We start from the raw sequence: 16,944 nt of genomic DNA on the forward strand, positions 1-16,944 counted from the left end.
TTCGTTATAACCGACTTTTCATACGAGTGTACATTCGCTATAGTCGTATAAAATAGCATGAAGTGAATGGGAAAAGGGCAGGATCAAAAGGTTCGTACATTACATCCGGAGGTTCGTTATACACTGGTTCACTATAACGAGATTTGACTGTATTTCGACAACTTATAAAGTCTTATATAATTATCAGTCAGTCACTAATTAATTATAATTACTTATTAATTATAAATCTTTTACTAATGGAAACTGTGACTAAACTTTTTGTAGATTAAGACACAATAACACGCCGAATAAATACTAATTCAGAAGTCAAACAACAAAAATCAGCGTTATACCTACAAAATTTTCACAGGACTAGTTTCGATGGTTTTACCGAACCATCATCTTCAGCTGCAAAACCGCAAATGAACAAGATAGGAAATAATGATTAGATAAGATAAGAAAGCCTGGACAAGAATAAGTAAGTGGCGCCATCTGTTGGCGAAACCAGAACTAAAACATAATTTCTCTAAAAGCCGAAGGCAAATTTGGATTGGAATTAGGATCGTTAACTAGAACAGAAAGATTTTTATGAATGTGAAATGCCTCTAGAAAAATGTTGGGGCTTTTCACCCAACATTATTAATCAAGCAGTGAAAAAATTCTCATCTCAACACACTAAAAGCCACACTCTTATTTTAGGAGATTATAAAAATTCTGTTGTCATTCCCTTCTTTCCATCAATTAGCTATAAAGTTGCACATATTTTGCGGAAGTTTAACTTTCGGGTTGTTTATTCTCCCATCAATAAAATTCCAACTTCTATACTCAAGGACCCCATTCCGGATATGAATTCCTGGGGTATTTATAGGATTCCTTGCCAGTGTGGTTTAATTTACATTGGCCAAACTAGGAGAGCCTTAAAATTTCGCGTCAAAGAACATGAGGCATATGTTAGAAAAAAGGAAACACAGAAGTCTTCTGTTGCTCAACATTGTTGGTCCGAAAATCACACTTTCAATTTTTCTGCTGCCAAAATTATTCAAAAAACATCTTCCATTGGAGAACTGGATTTTCTAGAGGCATTTCACATTCATAAAAATCTTTCTGTTCTAGTTAACGATCCTAATTCCAATCCAAATTTGCCTTCGGCTTTTAGAGAAATTATGTTTTAGTTCTGGTTTCGCCAACAGATGGCGCCACTTGCTTATTCTTGTCCAGGCTTTCTTATCTTATCTAATCATTATTTCCTATCTTGTTCATTTGCGGTTTTGCAGCTGAAGATGATGGTTCGGTAAAACCATCGAAACTAGTCCTGTGAAAATTTTGTAGGTATAACGCTGATTTTTGTTGTTTGACTTCTGAATTACTTTTTGTAGATGTTAAGCGACTTATCGGTAAGTCTAAAAATAAGAACAGAAACTTGCGAAGTGTGTAAAAAACCCTTTATTTTAAATTCAATAAGATAGACAGAAACGACTCCTGGCGCCTACACGTCCACTAGCACTTAGACGACAAACTCAAATTAGTATTTCAAATATTAAAGCTAAAGTTAAATTACTAATAGTCAAAGGTTACACAGAGTAATTTAACACAAAATTGGCTGGGACTTCACAGGTGTGAATTTAACTGTCGGCAATAACGCAAGGCCGAAGACTGGAACTCTTATCTTAAAACAGTAAACATAGTAACACGGCCTTCAAAAGACAAAACACGCTCTGTCTCACTCACTTAAATACACGCGACGACAGACCCAGCTGAAATACACGTGGACTCATTTGCATTCTAGCGGCAAAGCGGAAAGAGAAACGTGACCAGAGCCGGATTTAAACTTGGTAATGCCCTAAGCTATTTAAGGTATGGAATGCCCTAAGCTATTTAAGGTATGGGGCACTTTATAAGCCTGTTATACTATATTTTAATATTATATTTACACCATATTTTAATTTTTTGGGGCCCCAAGAAATTGGGGGTACTAAGCTATAGCTTGTTATACGTAAATCCTGCACTGAGAGTGACAGTAAAGTTTCAGAACTAAAATAACTAGTTATTCAGATTAAAGAAACCCTAGAAACTCTTTTGTTAAAACATATAAGATATTTTGTATAAAAAAGTTCCCATACCCTCTATTGAAACTACTTTCAAAGTTCTTTTTTTTGCTTTTAAACAAAAGGAAAATAAATAAGTACATTGTTTCAAAACCTCCGACAATAACATTTTTTTTAAATTTAATCCTTGTGTTTATTTCGCCATTTCATTCCGATCAAGTGCAATTGGCTTATACTTCAGCCCATCTTGCTTCATCGTGTTTTCCATTTTTAACGCCATAAAAATCTCGACAAGTGCTATTTTTAATTAATCTCTCTGTATTCTTTGCCAAAATAAACAAACATGCTTGCTTTGTACAGACATTAGGGATTTTTAGAAGCAGGAAAGATGAAAAATTAACAACGGCTTCGCCGGGAATCGAACAGCGGACCTTTGGAATACCGGCCCAGTGTGCAAACCACTACACCACGGAAGCGGGAGAAATACTTTATATACTCCCCCTTTAAAAGGGCGACTAGTTTTTTTTTAGGGGAACCAATCGCCAAATCCTGGGTGAGGAGAATCATCATCCAACACCCTTTTAGTTTGGGCGCTACTGTATAGACATTAGGTATTTTTGGAAGTAAGCAAGATGAAAAATTAGCAACCCCCTTCGCCGGGAAACGAACCACGGACCTCTGGAATACTGGCCCAGCGTGCAGAACCACTACACCACGAAGGCACGCTAGGAAGACGGGAGAAATACCTTATAGCTTGTTGCGAGAAATGTTAAAAAACAAGCTAAGAGATGCTTTTACATTGGAACTCATTACTTGAAAAACTATCACATGCTAATTACATACACACAGATATCACATGCTAATTACATAAACTTAAGATAAATTTAATTAGAGAATATTTGGATATATATACCAAAAGAGAAATTTATCAGCAAAGAACATTTGCAGAGATTCACGATGCTTGATTACTTTGAAATAAGAGAATCTATTAGGAACAGAAATTGCTAAATAATTACAAGAATAAACTAAATTCGCTCCTTCATTAAAAATATATGATAGATATAATGCATTTTTGTTAATTTACATGGATATAGAAATATAAATCTAAGAAAAAACTTCTGTCAAGTGTGCAATTGATAGCTTCTGAAAATCGAAATTTTATCTGTTTACATTTAAAAATGACTGCGGATAAGTAGTACCGGATTATCGGAACTTTATTACATAAGCAAATACAAATGTCTTTTATGCAACACGTCTAAAAGTTACACTTGCTGCAAATTATGTTACCTTTTATTTTAGAGTTTAAAAGTTAGTCTTCTGAAAAAAGGTTCAATTGATAGCTTTAATCGGTTTAAAAATATGTTTACAAATTGCCCACAGTTGTCCAGATTTATGATCTGTTTATTTACTTCACATTAAGAGCAGGGAAATAGTATGAGTGGTACTTATGATTTACAAATATGGTATATTAGAATAAGAAGAAATTACTTTTTCAAAAAGTTATTTTGTTTGACCTTACTTTCCAAATTGTAGAATCCTGGTTGTGTAGAAGTTTAAATTAATGTCTTTCAGACCCTACTAGACTGACAAGCGATTATCGCTCCAGTCTAAATTAAGATCACAAAGTTCTGAAAAGGTTAAAAAAACCTCTTCATTAAAACTTTAATAGAAGGCACTATTTGAACTTTCAAAGAAAACTCAGCCACTTGCGGTTATTTAAAATTATACAAACATTAGAATTTTTTTCGTAGCCAGAGAGATGAAAAATGAGCAACGACTTCGCCGGGAATCGAACCGCGGGCATATTTCGCAAGTGCACATCAGTGTAGCCACTGAGGGAGGGGCTTCGAAAATGGACCAATGAGCTTCTATTGCTCTTGCAATGCTAAATCTTCGTGCATGTGAGCGTATGTTGTTTATGTTTTAATTTGCATTTGTTTCGCAGTTATAAATGTATGGCGTAATAGTAGAAAAATCTCGTAGTGCTTTCGTTTGAGTTTAATTAATCGCTGACATTTCACTCTCGCGATTTTTATCGTGCATTAATATTTGGATTGATGTTAATGGCTTATTATCGCTCTTTACATCGAGAAAATGACTCAAGCTACAGTTCACTATGAATAAAATTCGGCGTTGGCTATTATTATACGACATCTTTTTCATATAGACTGCGAAAAAAAGGTGCTGACTTCTATTTACATGTATAATTGGTATATACATATATATATAATATTTTTCTCAGATATTTCTTTCTTCATCTTATTTACCACTTAATTCATATTTCACATGAATATTTTTGCAAAGTATCAAGTACGTTCCATCTTACTGGATTCAACTCATCATTAAAGACACCCTACTTATAATATATTGGTAAAGGCCGCACTAGGCCGATCACCTCTTAATTATGTTATGACATAGACATAGACATGTGTTTCTATTTATTTCAAATTCTTTCAACCAGGTAGTGAAATCTTCCTAATTGCTTATCTTTGATCTAACTTTACAATGCAAATTTTCAAAAGAACTCGACGATGCTTTAATTATTTTGTACAGAAAATTGCGTAGCAGAATATTTTCAATCATCTTGCTTTAATCTTAAAGCACGCGAAAGGTCAGTTGACATGACAGAAATATTACTGGATGCCTATTGGTCCATCCTAGAAGCCACTCCCTCGGTGGTTACACAGATGTACACTCGTGAAATATGCGAACCGCGGAGCTCTGGAATACGCGCCCGGCGTGCAGACCACCTCACTTCGAAGGCATGCCAAAAAGGCGGGAGAAATACCTTATAAAATTACTGAAGCTGAAATTCGAATTCAAGCGTAGTCGGAAGACTACACAAAATGGTATACTTTTAACGTCGGCTTGCGAAAATGGCTAAAAGCCGAAATATTCTCTGGCAAAACTGGGGATAGGACGTAATTTGCAGGCTAGGTTGCCAAAAGCTCTACCTCTTCATTCAAACTCTCAACTTAAACAACGAATTTACATTCTGGGAAGAACTACAGAAACAAGTTATAGTAAAGGTTTATTTCTTAATAATTTTGCATAAAATGCCTTGTAAATGTTATTTTATAATGTGAACATCACAAACAGGGTTTTTCTAATCACAAATTTTAAAATCTCTACTTCTTAGGACACAGTCGTTTGCATTCAAATTAAAATCTGATGACAATGATAAAATTTTATAGCAACATATATATTATAAGATTGCTTATATTTTTTTCAAACGGTATTATGCTTTTCTAACATTTTGATATTTTTGTTTTTATATCGTTTAAGTTAAAATGAAGAAATAAATTCTTAAGCTCTTAAAATTAAAATTGTATTAGAGTTGAGATTAAACTTTCTTCAGCAAAAAAAAAAAAAAAAAAAAAAAAAAAAAATTATGCTAAGAATAGCAATAAGGGATACTATTTTCATTTATAATGAAAAATTAAAAATTTTAATAATTTTTTATATTTTTAATTTTTTCCTATTATTTTATTTTCTGAAAAATTTTTTAACAGTAAATTCTTTGAGATTTTAGACTGCATTTTCAATCTATAAGTTTCGCCATCTCTATACCCACACTCACCCATCCACGTATCTCATAATCTGATTTAACGTGAAAGAGTGGACTAAAATATTTCTAGCTTCAGAAAGGATCCTTTGAAAATTGAAAAAGTATATCATACATTTTTATAATTCGTAAATTTTTTTTTAATCTCATGGCTCAGTTTTTAACAAATAAAACAATGTTTAAATCTAGTTTTAAATTGAAGTTGATTCCTACTACTGTATTCAAATTTACAAAAAAATGTATAAAAGAATTTATTCCGTTATAGAATAGCATTGGCAAAGGAACTTTTTTACAGAAGGATGCAAGCCCCGACACTGCCTATTAATCACCGTTAAATTAGTTATGTTATTCTTGAGTGTTTTTGTTTACAAAGCATGTGTTATCAATGTGTTGCCAATAAAAAATTTTTGAAGTGTTTCATTATATTTCGCTCATTTTTTATTGAAATTATTTATCAAAAGAAATTATTATAAAAAATCTGTTATATTTAGAAAAATTTTACTGTAGCCAAAGGGAGCTAATAATGGAAACATGTTGTTCTCACTAAATCATATATCGTTTAAAAGAAAATTGTGCTATGCCTGTTGCCAGCAATAAAATCCTAAAAACAAATCTTAAAAAACTTTCAGTAATACGAAATATGCATCATCACCTTGCAGCCCTTTTCACTTTTTCATTTCTTTCTTCTATAACTAAGTTAGAAACTTCTGTAAGGTACTTCAAGGCTTCAGATTCATATTTGCCACCCTTGTCATCTGAAAAACAACACAAACGCATACATTAATTTACTGTACTATGAATCAGGCTTCATTTTCGTCGAAACAAAAATACTATTCTTACCTCCCAAGCAACGAAGCGCAACGTCTGCATTTATTATGACTTCCCCACCCATAACACCCCATAATTTCGTGGTACTTGAGTAATGAAAGTGCTGCGTTTCTTCGACCTGCGCAAAAGAAAACAATATAAATAAAAGAAAAAATATTATAGATTGGTTTGCGAATTGTTTACAAGGCCTTACTCGTGTTTTACCCGTGTTTTTGAAAACTTTCAAGTAATCCTTCACCTGCGAATCAAAATTAGGTATGAGAATAGCCATTATTTCCAGAGAAATCCTATGCTTCATTTAACAATGGAATAAATGCTACACAATATGTTTTTTTCCCAGCAAGTATACCGAGAGATGATCAAAAGAATAATATTTTAATAAAAAACGGTGTAGTTTGTTATTTTCATGCTTTGTTTTTAGGTAATATGCAAAGTTCTTTATGGTTGCGGGAAAATGAATTTTAATAACGGAGGAAGACAAGAGTTTATCGCATTCTGGAATCATTTTTATTTGTTTCTTTAAATTCCAATAAAACTGTAACATGGACGCTATTTTATTTTTTCAAATTGTCTCAGAATCGAATATCGAAGAAAGTTATTATATTTCCAGCAAAATCCAGCATTTGATTCCAGCAAATGTTATGCATTTTTATGCTGAATCTTACATCGCTATGATAAATGAATGGATGAAAATAAAGTACCAAACAGTTCTATTTACAATTTCTCATTGTTACTATACTACCAGATGGGATGTGTTGTTAGTATTTTTTAAGAATTCCACTCAAATGTGTGAATTATATGAGCATAATATTAATAATTAATTATATCAGCATTAAATGCTTATATTCAGTGCTATTTTCAGATTTAATGTCTAGATGCTTTGTTATCACTGTAACCTAAGCATGTAAAATCACATTACAAGTTTAAAGACAAACCCATTTAGTTCTCTCACGCTAACCTTCCTTTACTTTTAGAAGCGTTACATTAACTAGATTTTTTTCAACAAAAGAAACATTGCCTAAGTACAGGAAAATTTCCGATAACATTGTACTTTCGGGATTGGAGCGACCTCATATTTTATTAAATATGCCGGTTTATCAGATTAAAATCGCCTAATGAATCAAAATGACTTTTTTTTTTTTTTTTTTCTTATTAGTGAATGAATTGAGGAATGAGAAAAACTGAAAATAAGTAATTCTGCAAATATATTAATGAGTATATCTTAGTAAATAAATTTACTCATAGTTTAATTACATTTAATCAGCTTTTAATTTAAAGTAATCAAGTGCATTATATCTTTCCAAATGAAGTTGGAATCCATTTGTTCATAAAATTGCTAAACCTTCTTCTCCACTTTTCATTTCCTTTGTTTGCTACCTGCAGATTGAAAATATTCTTAATTATAAGACCGACAATTTACTATTTTAGAGTTGAAATAATGGTATAATAGCTAACAGCTCGGCATTTGAAAACAGCAATCTAGAGCAAATGGTTATGACTTTCAACTCATTCGATTATTTCTGTCTTTCAAAACTGTAAAAGACTAACTGAAAATGACAGAAAGAAGCAAAGCAGCTGTCAGATCTCTCTGAATTCGAATGGAATGTTAATACCGTCAGGTTACGGCAGAAATTAGTGAAAGGAGTGTTAGATTACCGGGTGTGTCAACAAACCATTGGATGCCAGACTTCCGATCTTTTATTGTATAATATCGAAAAGGTAAATTAGTAGCTATCGCATGTACTTCGCAGGTACTTGAACAAGTACTTTCCCTTCGTAAATACACGCATTTTTCGAATTACAGTGGAACCTCGAGATACGCACACCTCCATCTACGAGAAATTCGAGATACGAGGAAAGTATGAGCGAAAGATTTGTCTCTATATACGAGAGACTCCTATGACATACGAGCATTGACTCAATTCGAGATACGAGGAAAGTATGAGCGAAAGATTTGTCTCTACATACGAGCATTGACTTGAAATGAGTAATGAGCATTCAATCAGGCTGTTGGTATGCGTACCGCCATTTCCCGATCCGACTCTACTCGGTGAATCCCCTAGTCAGATCACTCGGTGTTCTTTGATCTACGTCAGGGTTGTCCAACTGGCGGCCCACGGGCCGTATACGCCAAATTATTTTTACGGCCCGCGAGTACATTTTATTAAGAATAAATTTATGTTACTAAATTATTATTATTAATATTAAAATTATTTTACTATGTGAAAATTTAAATCTAATTTGAATTTAAAGTAGGTACTATTTAGTTCGCGTAACTTCATTTAACCTGGCTGAATACAGCAGCAATCCGTTTAACGTCTGATGATGATTGGCTCAACGTTGGCGCCACATATTATATTTGCGGTTGGTTGTTTATCTATGGTTGGCGCACGTGATGCGAACACTACACTCCGCGTTTTGATTGATTCATGCAATCGTGCGAGTGCAGTCTTGTCTAGAATTTGCTGAGGGGTGACTGTGTTATAATATTATTAACTTAATTTCATATTTTTAATTAACATAAACTGACTTATTAAACTGACTTATTATTATTTATCAACCTTCTTGGCCCCCGAAATGTTTGGTGAAGATATTATGGCCCGCGGGCTATGATAAATTGGACAGCGCTGATCTACGTGTTTGTGCGCTTGTGAGTCAATTGTTTATTACATTTAACGTGAAAATAATTGTTTCATAATACCTACCAAGAAGACTGTTTCCACAGATTGTGCTGCAAAGAAATATAAGGAAGCCATGGCCGTTGAAATTAAGAACGAAATCATAGATAAATAAGCGTGGTGTGAGTGGCGGAACTGGCGAAGACCTTACGGCCTTTAGAAATATGTTTATTAAAGCTCAAATGTTTATTGAAAATATGGTGATGAAGTGAATTTCTAAAACGGTTTTTTATTAAAGAAAGAAAAAAATAAAATGATTGTTTAGAAATGTATCAATTTCATAATGAATTCAAAATTTTGATTTAAAGAATTGCGATCTACAGAAGCAAACCAACTGAAGCTTATAACCAAAGAACGCTGAACTAGGATACCGAGTGCTTCATATTTTAATAGTCTCAGAAAGCAATGAAGTTTTTTGAGTAAATAAGAATGGTTATAACTTTAAAAATTTATATTTGTACCCACTTTTTAAAATTTCTAGAGTGTGGATAAAACTAATAACACAAAATCCAGCTATTTTTCAACGTACCAAACAGTCTGACTTAAATTATACTCTTTTGAATAATGCGTTTATAAATTTACCATATGAATTATTATCAGAAAGTAATTCGTCCCCCTTACAAAAAAAATTTTCTTATAGTACTAGATGTAACTCTATGTGCTAAATGCTATGATTTTATACTCTGACATGATAAGGAAAAGGTATTTTTTCTTTCATATATACAAGACTTAATGCTGTACTTGGTAGAACATTTTAACCCACATTTTTCTTAAAAACTTTAATTCTTGTTTGACATTAATTTTTTTTTTTTTATTTTACACAAATTCTTCCAAAAACAAACTTGTTCATATGGGAATGAATGCTGCACATAATTATTCCAACAACATCTGATATCTGTTCTTATTTAATATAAGTTTTATTCTCAGCAAATATTCAGTTCAATAGTTTTCAAGTACTCCATTTTTCAGTACTTAAACTCACAGTAGTACTATGGTTTTATGAATCACTTATTTCTACTACCCAGGCTTAGAGGCATAAAAATTTACCAGCCATAAAAGATGTCATCACATATTTTAATTTGTTTTTAATAAATTATGAAACGCCTAATTAAACGGATTGAAAGTTGTTTTTTCATAGGCAAAAAATATCTAACTTGCTTTACCAAAAAATCTATTAATATGTATATTTTGCATTCTTTTCGTGATCAAAATGTTTTGAAATTCCAACCTCCCAAAGGTGGAAAAGTAGCGTTGAACACGAGAACGAACGCTTGACCCAAAAATGTCATACAGTAAATGCATAAAAATAAGGGTGGTTTGACCTTGTGGCATAAACAAACGAATTTCGTCCTTGCACTGAAAATTTTAGCTCGATCATGGCTCTTTAGAATTCTTGTACAAGGAAATTTTAAACAATAGGAAGATTAATAATATAAATAAAAAAATTCTTTTTCACCTACCTGGCAGTTGATTCTTGTTGCTAGTTGTTGATTTTCATACCTCAATGGGTAGACGATTTCATCCTGCCCAGACGTCGAATAAAGCAGCACGCAAAAGATGATAAATCCAAAAGTCGCCATTCTCGGTATTTTTGGCTTCGGCGTCTATTGAAAAACCTGATCCCAACTGTTATTTTCTGACTTCTATATTTGCAAAACAAGAACAGTAATTTAAATATTTCATCAAAAAGTTGGAAAATATACCTAAGCAGCTGTTAAAATTCGGATAAAATATTTGCAGCTTTCGAACTTCTCCAATGGTTTCTGTATACTGATATCAAACTTTTGTCCTCACGTATGCAAGTTACTACCCAAAGTATGTGAATGGAAGAGTTATTAAACACTGCAACTGCAATAATGAGTTAGTTTCTGCTTCATTACGAATGTAACAAAAGTTATGTAACGCCTTTAGGGTGGAAGGCAGTTCAGTTGGGCGTTTCTGGAAGTTTCATGACCTTTTAACAATCTATAGACAACTCGCATTTTGTGATTAATTTATGGACAAAGTTTTAATTTCAAGGTTAAAGTACAATATTTAAGAAAACTTTAGATCAGAGAACTGTTTTCTTACGTTCCTCATCGACACATGTCCTTTGTTTCCCTATAAGAAATATTGTCGGTACCTATGTGTTATATCATTTCAAAATCCAACGCTGAACTGGGCTTTATCTATTTAGTCTATGCAGAATAAATCTATAATTCCTAAATATACATTATGAATTCTATTCGAGTATTTTAACCTAAAGATTGCACAAGATGGTATTCCTAATGTAAATTAATATTAATTATTGACACTGCCAAATGAAATGATTATGGGCCATATGTATATCTAAAAATGAAAAATTTCAATTATTAAAATGAACGCATGAAGTTCTTCGTGACGGTAAACTCTGGTTCACGATAACTGTGATAATTGAAGGATCCAAAGTCCGCGTTGTACGACGGATGTTGTAAATTTCAGACCACAGATTTCTGAATGGTTGCATAAATTACAGTGTGTGTGATAGAACATGCATTATAACCAAGAAGGAGAAAAATGGCTGTAGAAAAAAGTTTCTTATATCTGCAGTTCTACTAGCTGCTTTTGCTCCTCTAATAGTTCAGATCTGTTTCAGGTGCCATCTGATATGCTGAAATTTTGTTGATACTGCTCTAGAACTAATCTATTCATGTCCTATAACAGTTAATGAATGCTAAACTATTGATGTGAACTGCCCTGAGAGACGGTTGAGACTCCTACGAACAGATGGTTGTTTCGAAATGATGCCAAAGAAGCAGAGCATTTTAGCAACCGAAATCCCTTTTCTCTAATGGAATTAAGAAATTGGTGCAACAACACGAAAAAGCACCAAAATGTCGGTGGATTATGTAGGAAAATGACATGACATCTATGTAGGTAATTGAATTATCATGGAACGCTTGCCAGAAAAGCATTCTTTTATTCCTATAAAATTTATTCTCTACTGTCTGTTAATTTTGCTCTTTCTATGTTAGCGTTTCTTATCTTTCCCATTTCCTTCCATTGCCTTTTTTTTTTTTTTTTTGGCTAATTTATTATTATTATTTAAGATTTTAGGTTTACGCATTTCAGAAAATATTAAACTTCTACAAAATTCTCCCATTAAGCATATTTTTATTCATATTAAAATTTTTCATTCATCAAATTAGGCAGAAAATTTTAAACATCCACAGAATTCACATTCATATTAGTAATGAATAATATGAAAGCAAAATGCGTAGACACCTACTAAATTAGATTTGGTACAGCGTGGACACACCCTGTTAAGAGCATTCAGCAAAGAAAATGTGATGCTTGCAGAACAAGAGGAAAGAGTTATGCAAAGGATACTTACTCATTTTCAGAACGATTTCATGATCGTTTAATTAATGTTTAAAATTTAAAGTGCATTTTTTTAAACAATGTTCGATCTGATAGCCTTTTCCCATGTATATGATTTCCATGACAGAAGGGGTTTTCGTAAAATTTCCAGCGGTATTGCGTTCCGCTTCTCTTCCACTACTTTCCAGAGTCCATCTATCGTGGTGGGTTTTCACTTCGAAAGAGCTCTTTTCAAGAACCTAAAGACACACGTTTCCAAGGGTGAGACGTCAGGGGGTTCCCAGGAATACATTGAAAATATATATATGCAATACCTGAATCAGTCCTCTTTTTTTTTTTTTTTTTTTTTTTTTTTTTTGCCAAGAAAGGCAACTGAAGTATAACTTTTTGCTTTGTCTTGATGAAGTTTTACACTTTGAACGTCATTGGGATAAAGACATGTAATTTCTTCTGTAGATATCGGGCGTAAAACTTTCTTTTGATTAGTATACGATGAACTATTTTTAGCATTTTTTTCTCGTTCTTCTTTTCAACTTCCATTGTAAGATAATCCGACAACAATCGTACATCCCTGGCTGAAACTTTCTTTGCATTAACGGAAACAAGTTTATACTTTTCCTCTTCTTTTTCAATGATGAATAGATTTTTTTTTTTTCACTCCATTTAGGTAAACCTATGTTTCATCATGGATCACAATGTATTTCCATTTTCTCCTGCTATATAGTTTCCTAGGGTATTCTTCATTTATTCTGTGTTGAGCAATATGCCTCGGCAAAACCTAGTGAACGTTATGATTTTTAGCTTTTTTAAGTTGTAAATTTGGTTTATCATTTTATTTATTGTTATTAGAGATATACTTAAATATTTTACAATTGATTTCTGCGTCGGTGGATTTTCTCTTGTTATTAATAATTTAAAGTTAGAAATATTAGAAACAGTATGCATCTTATTGGGGTATTCATTGCGGTTTTTTTTTTTTTTTTTTTTTTTTCCCATGTGGAAGTAATGATCCCTTTCCGATTAATAATATTGCTTATTTTGCACTTGGAAATTTTAATGCCATTAGCATTTCACAACGTTTTTGAATTCTGGAATAGGAATATTTATCTTCCGAAAGCGCAAAAACCTATCCTTCAGTTCACAGCTTGTTTACACGTGAATTTTAAATGAAGAATAAATTTAAAAGTAGTAGACAATATTTCTCATTTCAAATAATAAGCTGTTGCCAGAAATTTTTATTCCCAAAAGTTGCTTTTTTTTTTTTTTTTTTTTTTTTAAATTCTTTATCGATAGCCTCCTAAAAATGCATAAATAATATAATATAATATAGATACCCTCTGTATAATCAAAAATAGTATTGGAAACAAAACTTCCAAACTTTTATTCTAACAACTCATTTTTAGAATAATTTATTTATTAGCTGCCGATTTATAGCAATTCATAGAAAATGCCTTATCATTAATTAAAAAATAAATTTTCGATTTAAATATTATATAACTTTAACTGTTTCTGTCAGAAAAAGTACTCAGTTCTCCAAAAATTTTAAAAATGTATTACTTGCATATAATTTTTCAAACTGCATGAGCAAACGTCCAACTATGAGAAAGCGAAAAAAAAAAATTCTAACAATTCAGTATGAGGCAAACTATTAGATATTTAAGGTATTTTTATAAATTTCATATAGTTTTCCAGAGATATACCATAAATGTGTCTTTGCATGTTAACTTAACAGTTCTGTGCGAGGGCTGTAATGAAAAAAAAATCGAAAATTTTCCTTAGAAAACTTCCGTTTTACTTAATTACTTTTTTATTTCATTGTGAGACTGTTTTATTTGTGCTACAGGAAATTTAAAACTTGTTTTGTGGGCAATTTTTAAGAGTCATCGAATACTTTACCTCGAACTCCGCACTGAAATTTCACAGCACAACAGGTGTAACGATTAGAACAACTTTTCTGTTACATCATTACTATAAACAGAGACTTGCTAAAGCAGCTTCAAAAAGTAAAGTTGGTTGCGGTCATGCAAATCGTGCAAACTTGATTTGTAAAATTTTTAGTTGCTGATTTAAGCTGCAGAAGAAAGAAAAAGTTATGGGTAAGCCCATAAAATGATGACTCAGAAAACTAACGCAGAGGCGGCAGGAGAAAATCGAGGGCAAGCAAGCTAGAGAAGAAATTTGAGCTTAAAATTCTACTACTGCCGAGCACTGTAACAAAACAAAATGACGCGATGGCAAGTAAACAATTGGATTTTACTTTTACCTGGACAGCAATAAAATTAGTCTAATTTTTCTTAATTGTCAGTCCCTGTATATACGTCACCTATGTATTAACATATACCTCTCCTATTGAGGTTTCTCTATTTTAAAACTGCTTTGAGCAAGCAAATAGACATCCTTAATATACTAATTAATGCTAGAAATAGTGTAACGTGTAATAATTTACAGTGCTATAGTTTAAAGGTTAAATAAAATATCCTTCTTTACCTGCAATAGTCACACCTGCAGCTCCAACAGATGAAGAAGAAGGTTCTATATGATCTTTCAAACAAAATTTGCACAGCAAATTTGTGCATTTTATGCTGATTTTTGGCTTTTTTATTTATTTATTTATTTATTTTTATTTTAAAGGAAATTTAACAAGCGCTTCTTCTCTCCCTAACTATCAGAAGAATTTTACAAAGAAGTTCAGCGGATGGTGTATCACAGATCAGATAGCCACGTCTAATAGAGAAACAAGTATTCGCAAAAGGCGCCTTTTAAATTAAAATTATATAAAATAATAAGGCACCTTTTTACTTCATTATTGTTTAAGATTGTGGAATTAAGGGAAATTACTTTTTGCGAATGAATTAATATAAGTTAATAAAATAAGTTTAATAAAACTCGTTTGTTAGGAAAAAAATTCCTTTGAAATGTGAAAGGAAAAAAAAGTAACTGCATTTTACGCAAACATATTTCCAAACATCATTCTTTATTTCTTTATATCTTTTTTTTTTTTTAATTTTTGTTTAACATTTTAAATTATGCTAATTTGATCTTTTTTGTATCTAATATTTATTCTCACGTTAAATCTCATTTCACTATTCTCAATATTTTGAATAAAAAGCGTACTAATTGCATTATATCAGTTTATGAGTTGGAAACGGTAAAGCAGAATAGTATACACAGTCATTACGTAGAGTCAATTAGATAATTGTTGGAACAGAAAACATGAAAAATGAGTGATACCCTCGCCAGGACTCAAATTCCAAACCTACTGATTGCTAGCCGTACATTCTTCCTATTACACCACGAGGGCATGCCACTTTTATATAGTCATTAATCAATATACATTAATATACAATTAATATGCTACATTTTATCACATTTACGATACATTGATATACTTATAATGCATACTTATAATACACTAATTACACCTATTATGCATAGTCATTGTAGAGTTATTATATCTATAACGTATTTTCTCCCTCCTTTTCGCATGTCTTCGTGGCGTAATTGGAAGCATACTCGACGCGTATTCGAGAGGTCCAGGGTTCTCGTCCGGACGAGAACACTGCTCATTTTTCACGTCTCCTGCTTTAAAATAACCGAATGATTCTACATCTGTAATCGTAATTGTATATTTATCACAAATTACGCATCACTCATGACGGTGGGTATTATATAGCAAATGAATTATAACACTTTCTCAGAAATTTGTTACAACTGGACAATAAGTACAGCGATAATCATCGATGATAGCCTCGCTAAAATAATGATTCAAGAAGTTTCAAAATATTTTAAATTAAAAAAAATTATAATTTATTTTTAAAAAATTTAATATTTTTAAAAATTTAAAACAAAAAGTTTAAAAGCTTATTTTTTAAATTTATTTCTGCTTCATAAAGAACAGTCCAATATAATCGTCCGTAGTTACTTCGGATTATCCTTTCACAGAATTTTATCCTTTTATCTATTTTGAGAAAATTTCTTTTGAATTTCAAAACGGGTTACTTTAATGCAAGTGCACCTAGCTTGATGTTTGAATCCTGGCTATTGGGCTGAATGCATGCGTGTTTCCGCAGTTTTTAAAATGTGCAACGTAAATACAGCCAGCTTCCCTTCGAAATTTAGTTAAAGCATCCTTCTTCTTTTAGGCAGATAGATCTTGCGTTATTTATCATAATCCATTAAATAAATAACCAAATAAATATTCTTTGGCTTTGGCTCAAAACATACATTTCTCATTTTAAAATATCGTATTTACGTAGGGCAATCAAATATCAACGAGCCTTTATTGGTTGAGTGTCTGGATATCAAGTCATTAGGTGCGATTACCTAGAGTAAGGGAACAACATCAGCCGGCTTGTCCCGTGTTTTATTTAGCAGCCCTTACGATGAGCGAAAGGAGTGTGCCCATCTCTATTGGGCAAAGCAAAATTATAAAGTTCCTCGTCTGTGAAAACGTGATACCAGCTCAAATTTACCTCAGATTGCATGCCCAGTTCGAGGAAGCTACCCTTTC

At 32.2% G+C, this 16,944-nt stretch overlaps 1 protein-coding gene across 2 annotated transcripts in view; it reads right to left on the bottom strand.

Annotated features, from left to right (window-relative positions):
* The window catches only part of LOC118183140 (uncharacterized), a 125,766-nt gene that overhangs the window by 85,053 nt on the left and 23,769 nt on the right, over nucleotides 1–16,944 (bottom strand). For both annotated transcript variants that reach the window (XM_085812859.1, XM_035352568.2), the window contains exons 2-4: nucleotides 10,556–10,738; nucleotides 6,430–6,535; nucleotides 6,242–6,344 (exon numbers count right to left, since the gene is read on the bottom strand). In XM_085812859.1, the coding sequence (XP_085668985.1) occupies nucleotides 6,242–6,344; nucleotides 6,430–6,535; nucleotides 10,556–10,675 (329 nt within the window). In that variant the 5' untranslated portion in view covers nucleotides 10,676–10,738. The remainder of the gene's footprint in view (nucleotides 1–6,241; nucleotides 6,345–6,429; nucleotides 6,536–10,555; nucleotides 10,739–16,944) is intronic.

This window comes from Stegodyphus dumicola, chromosome 3, assembly GCF_044657685.1.
Source record: "Stegodyphus dumicola isolate Sdum_Otavi_A_Nest chromosome 3, ASM4465768v1".
Lineage (NCBI taxonomy): Eukaryota > Metazoa > Arthropoda > Arachnida > Araneae > Eresidae > Stegodyphus > Stegodyphus dumicola.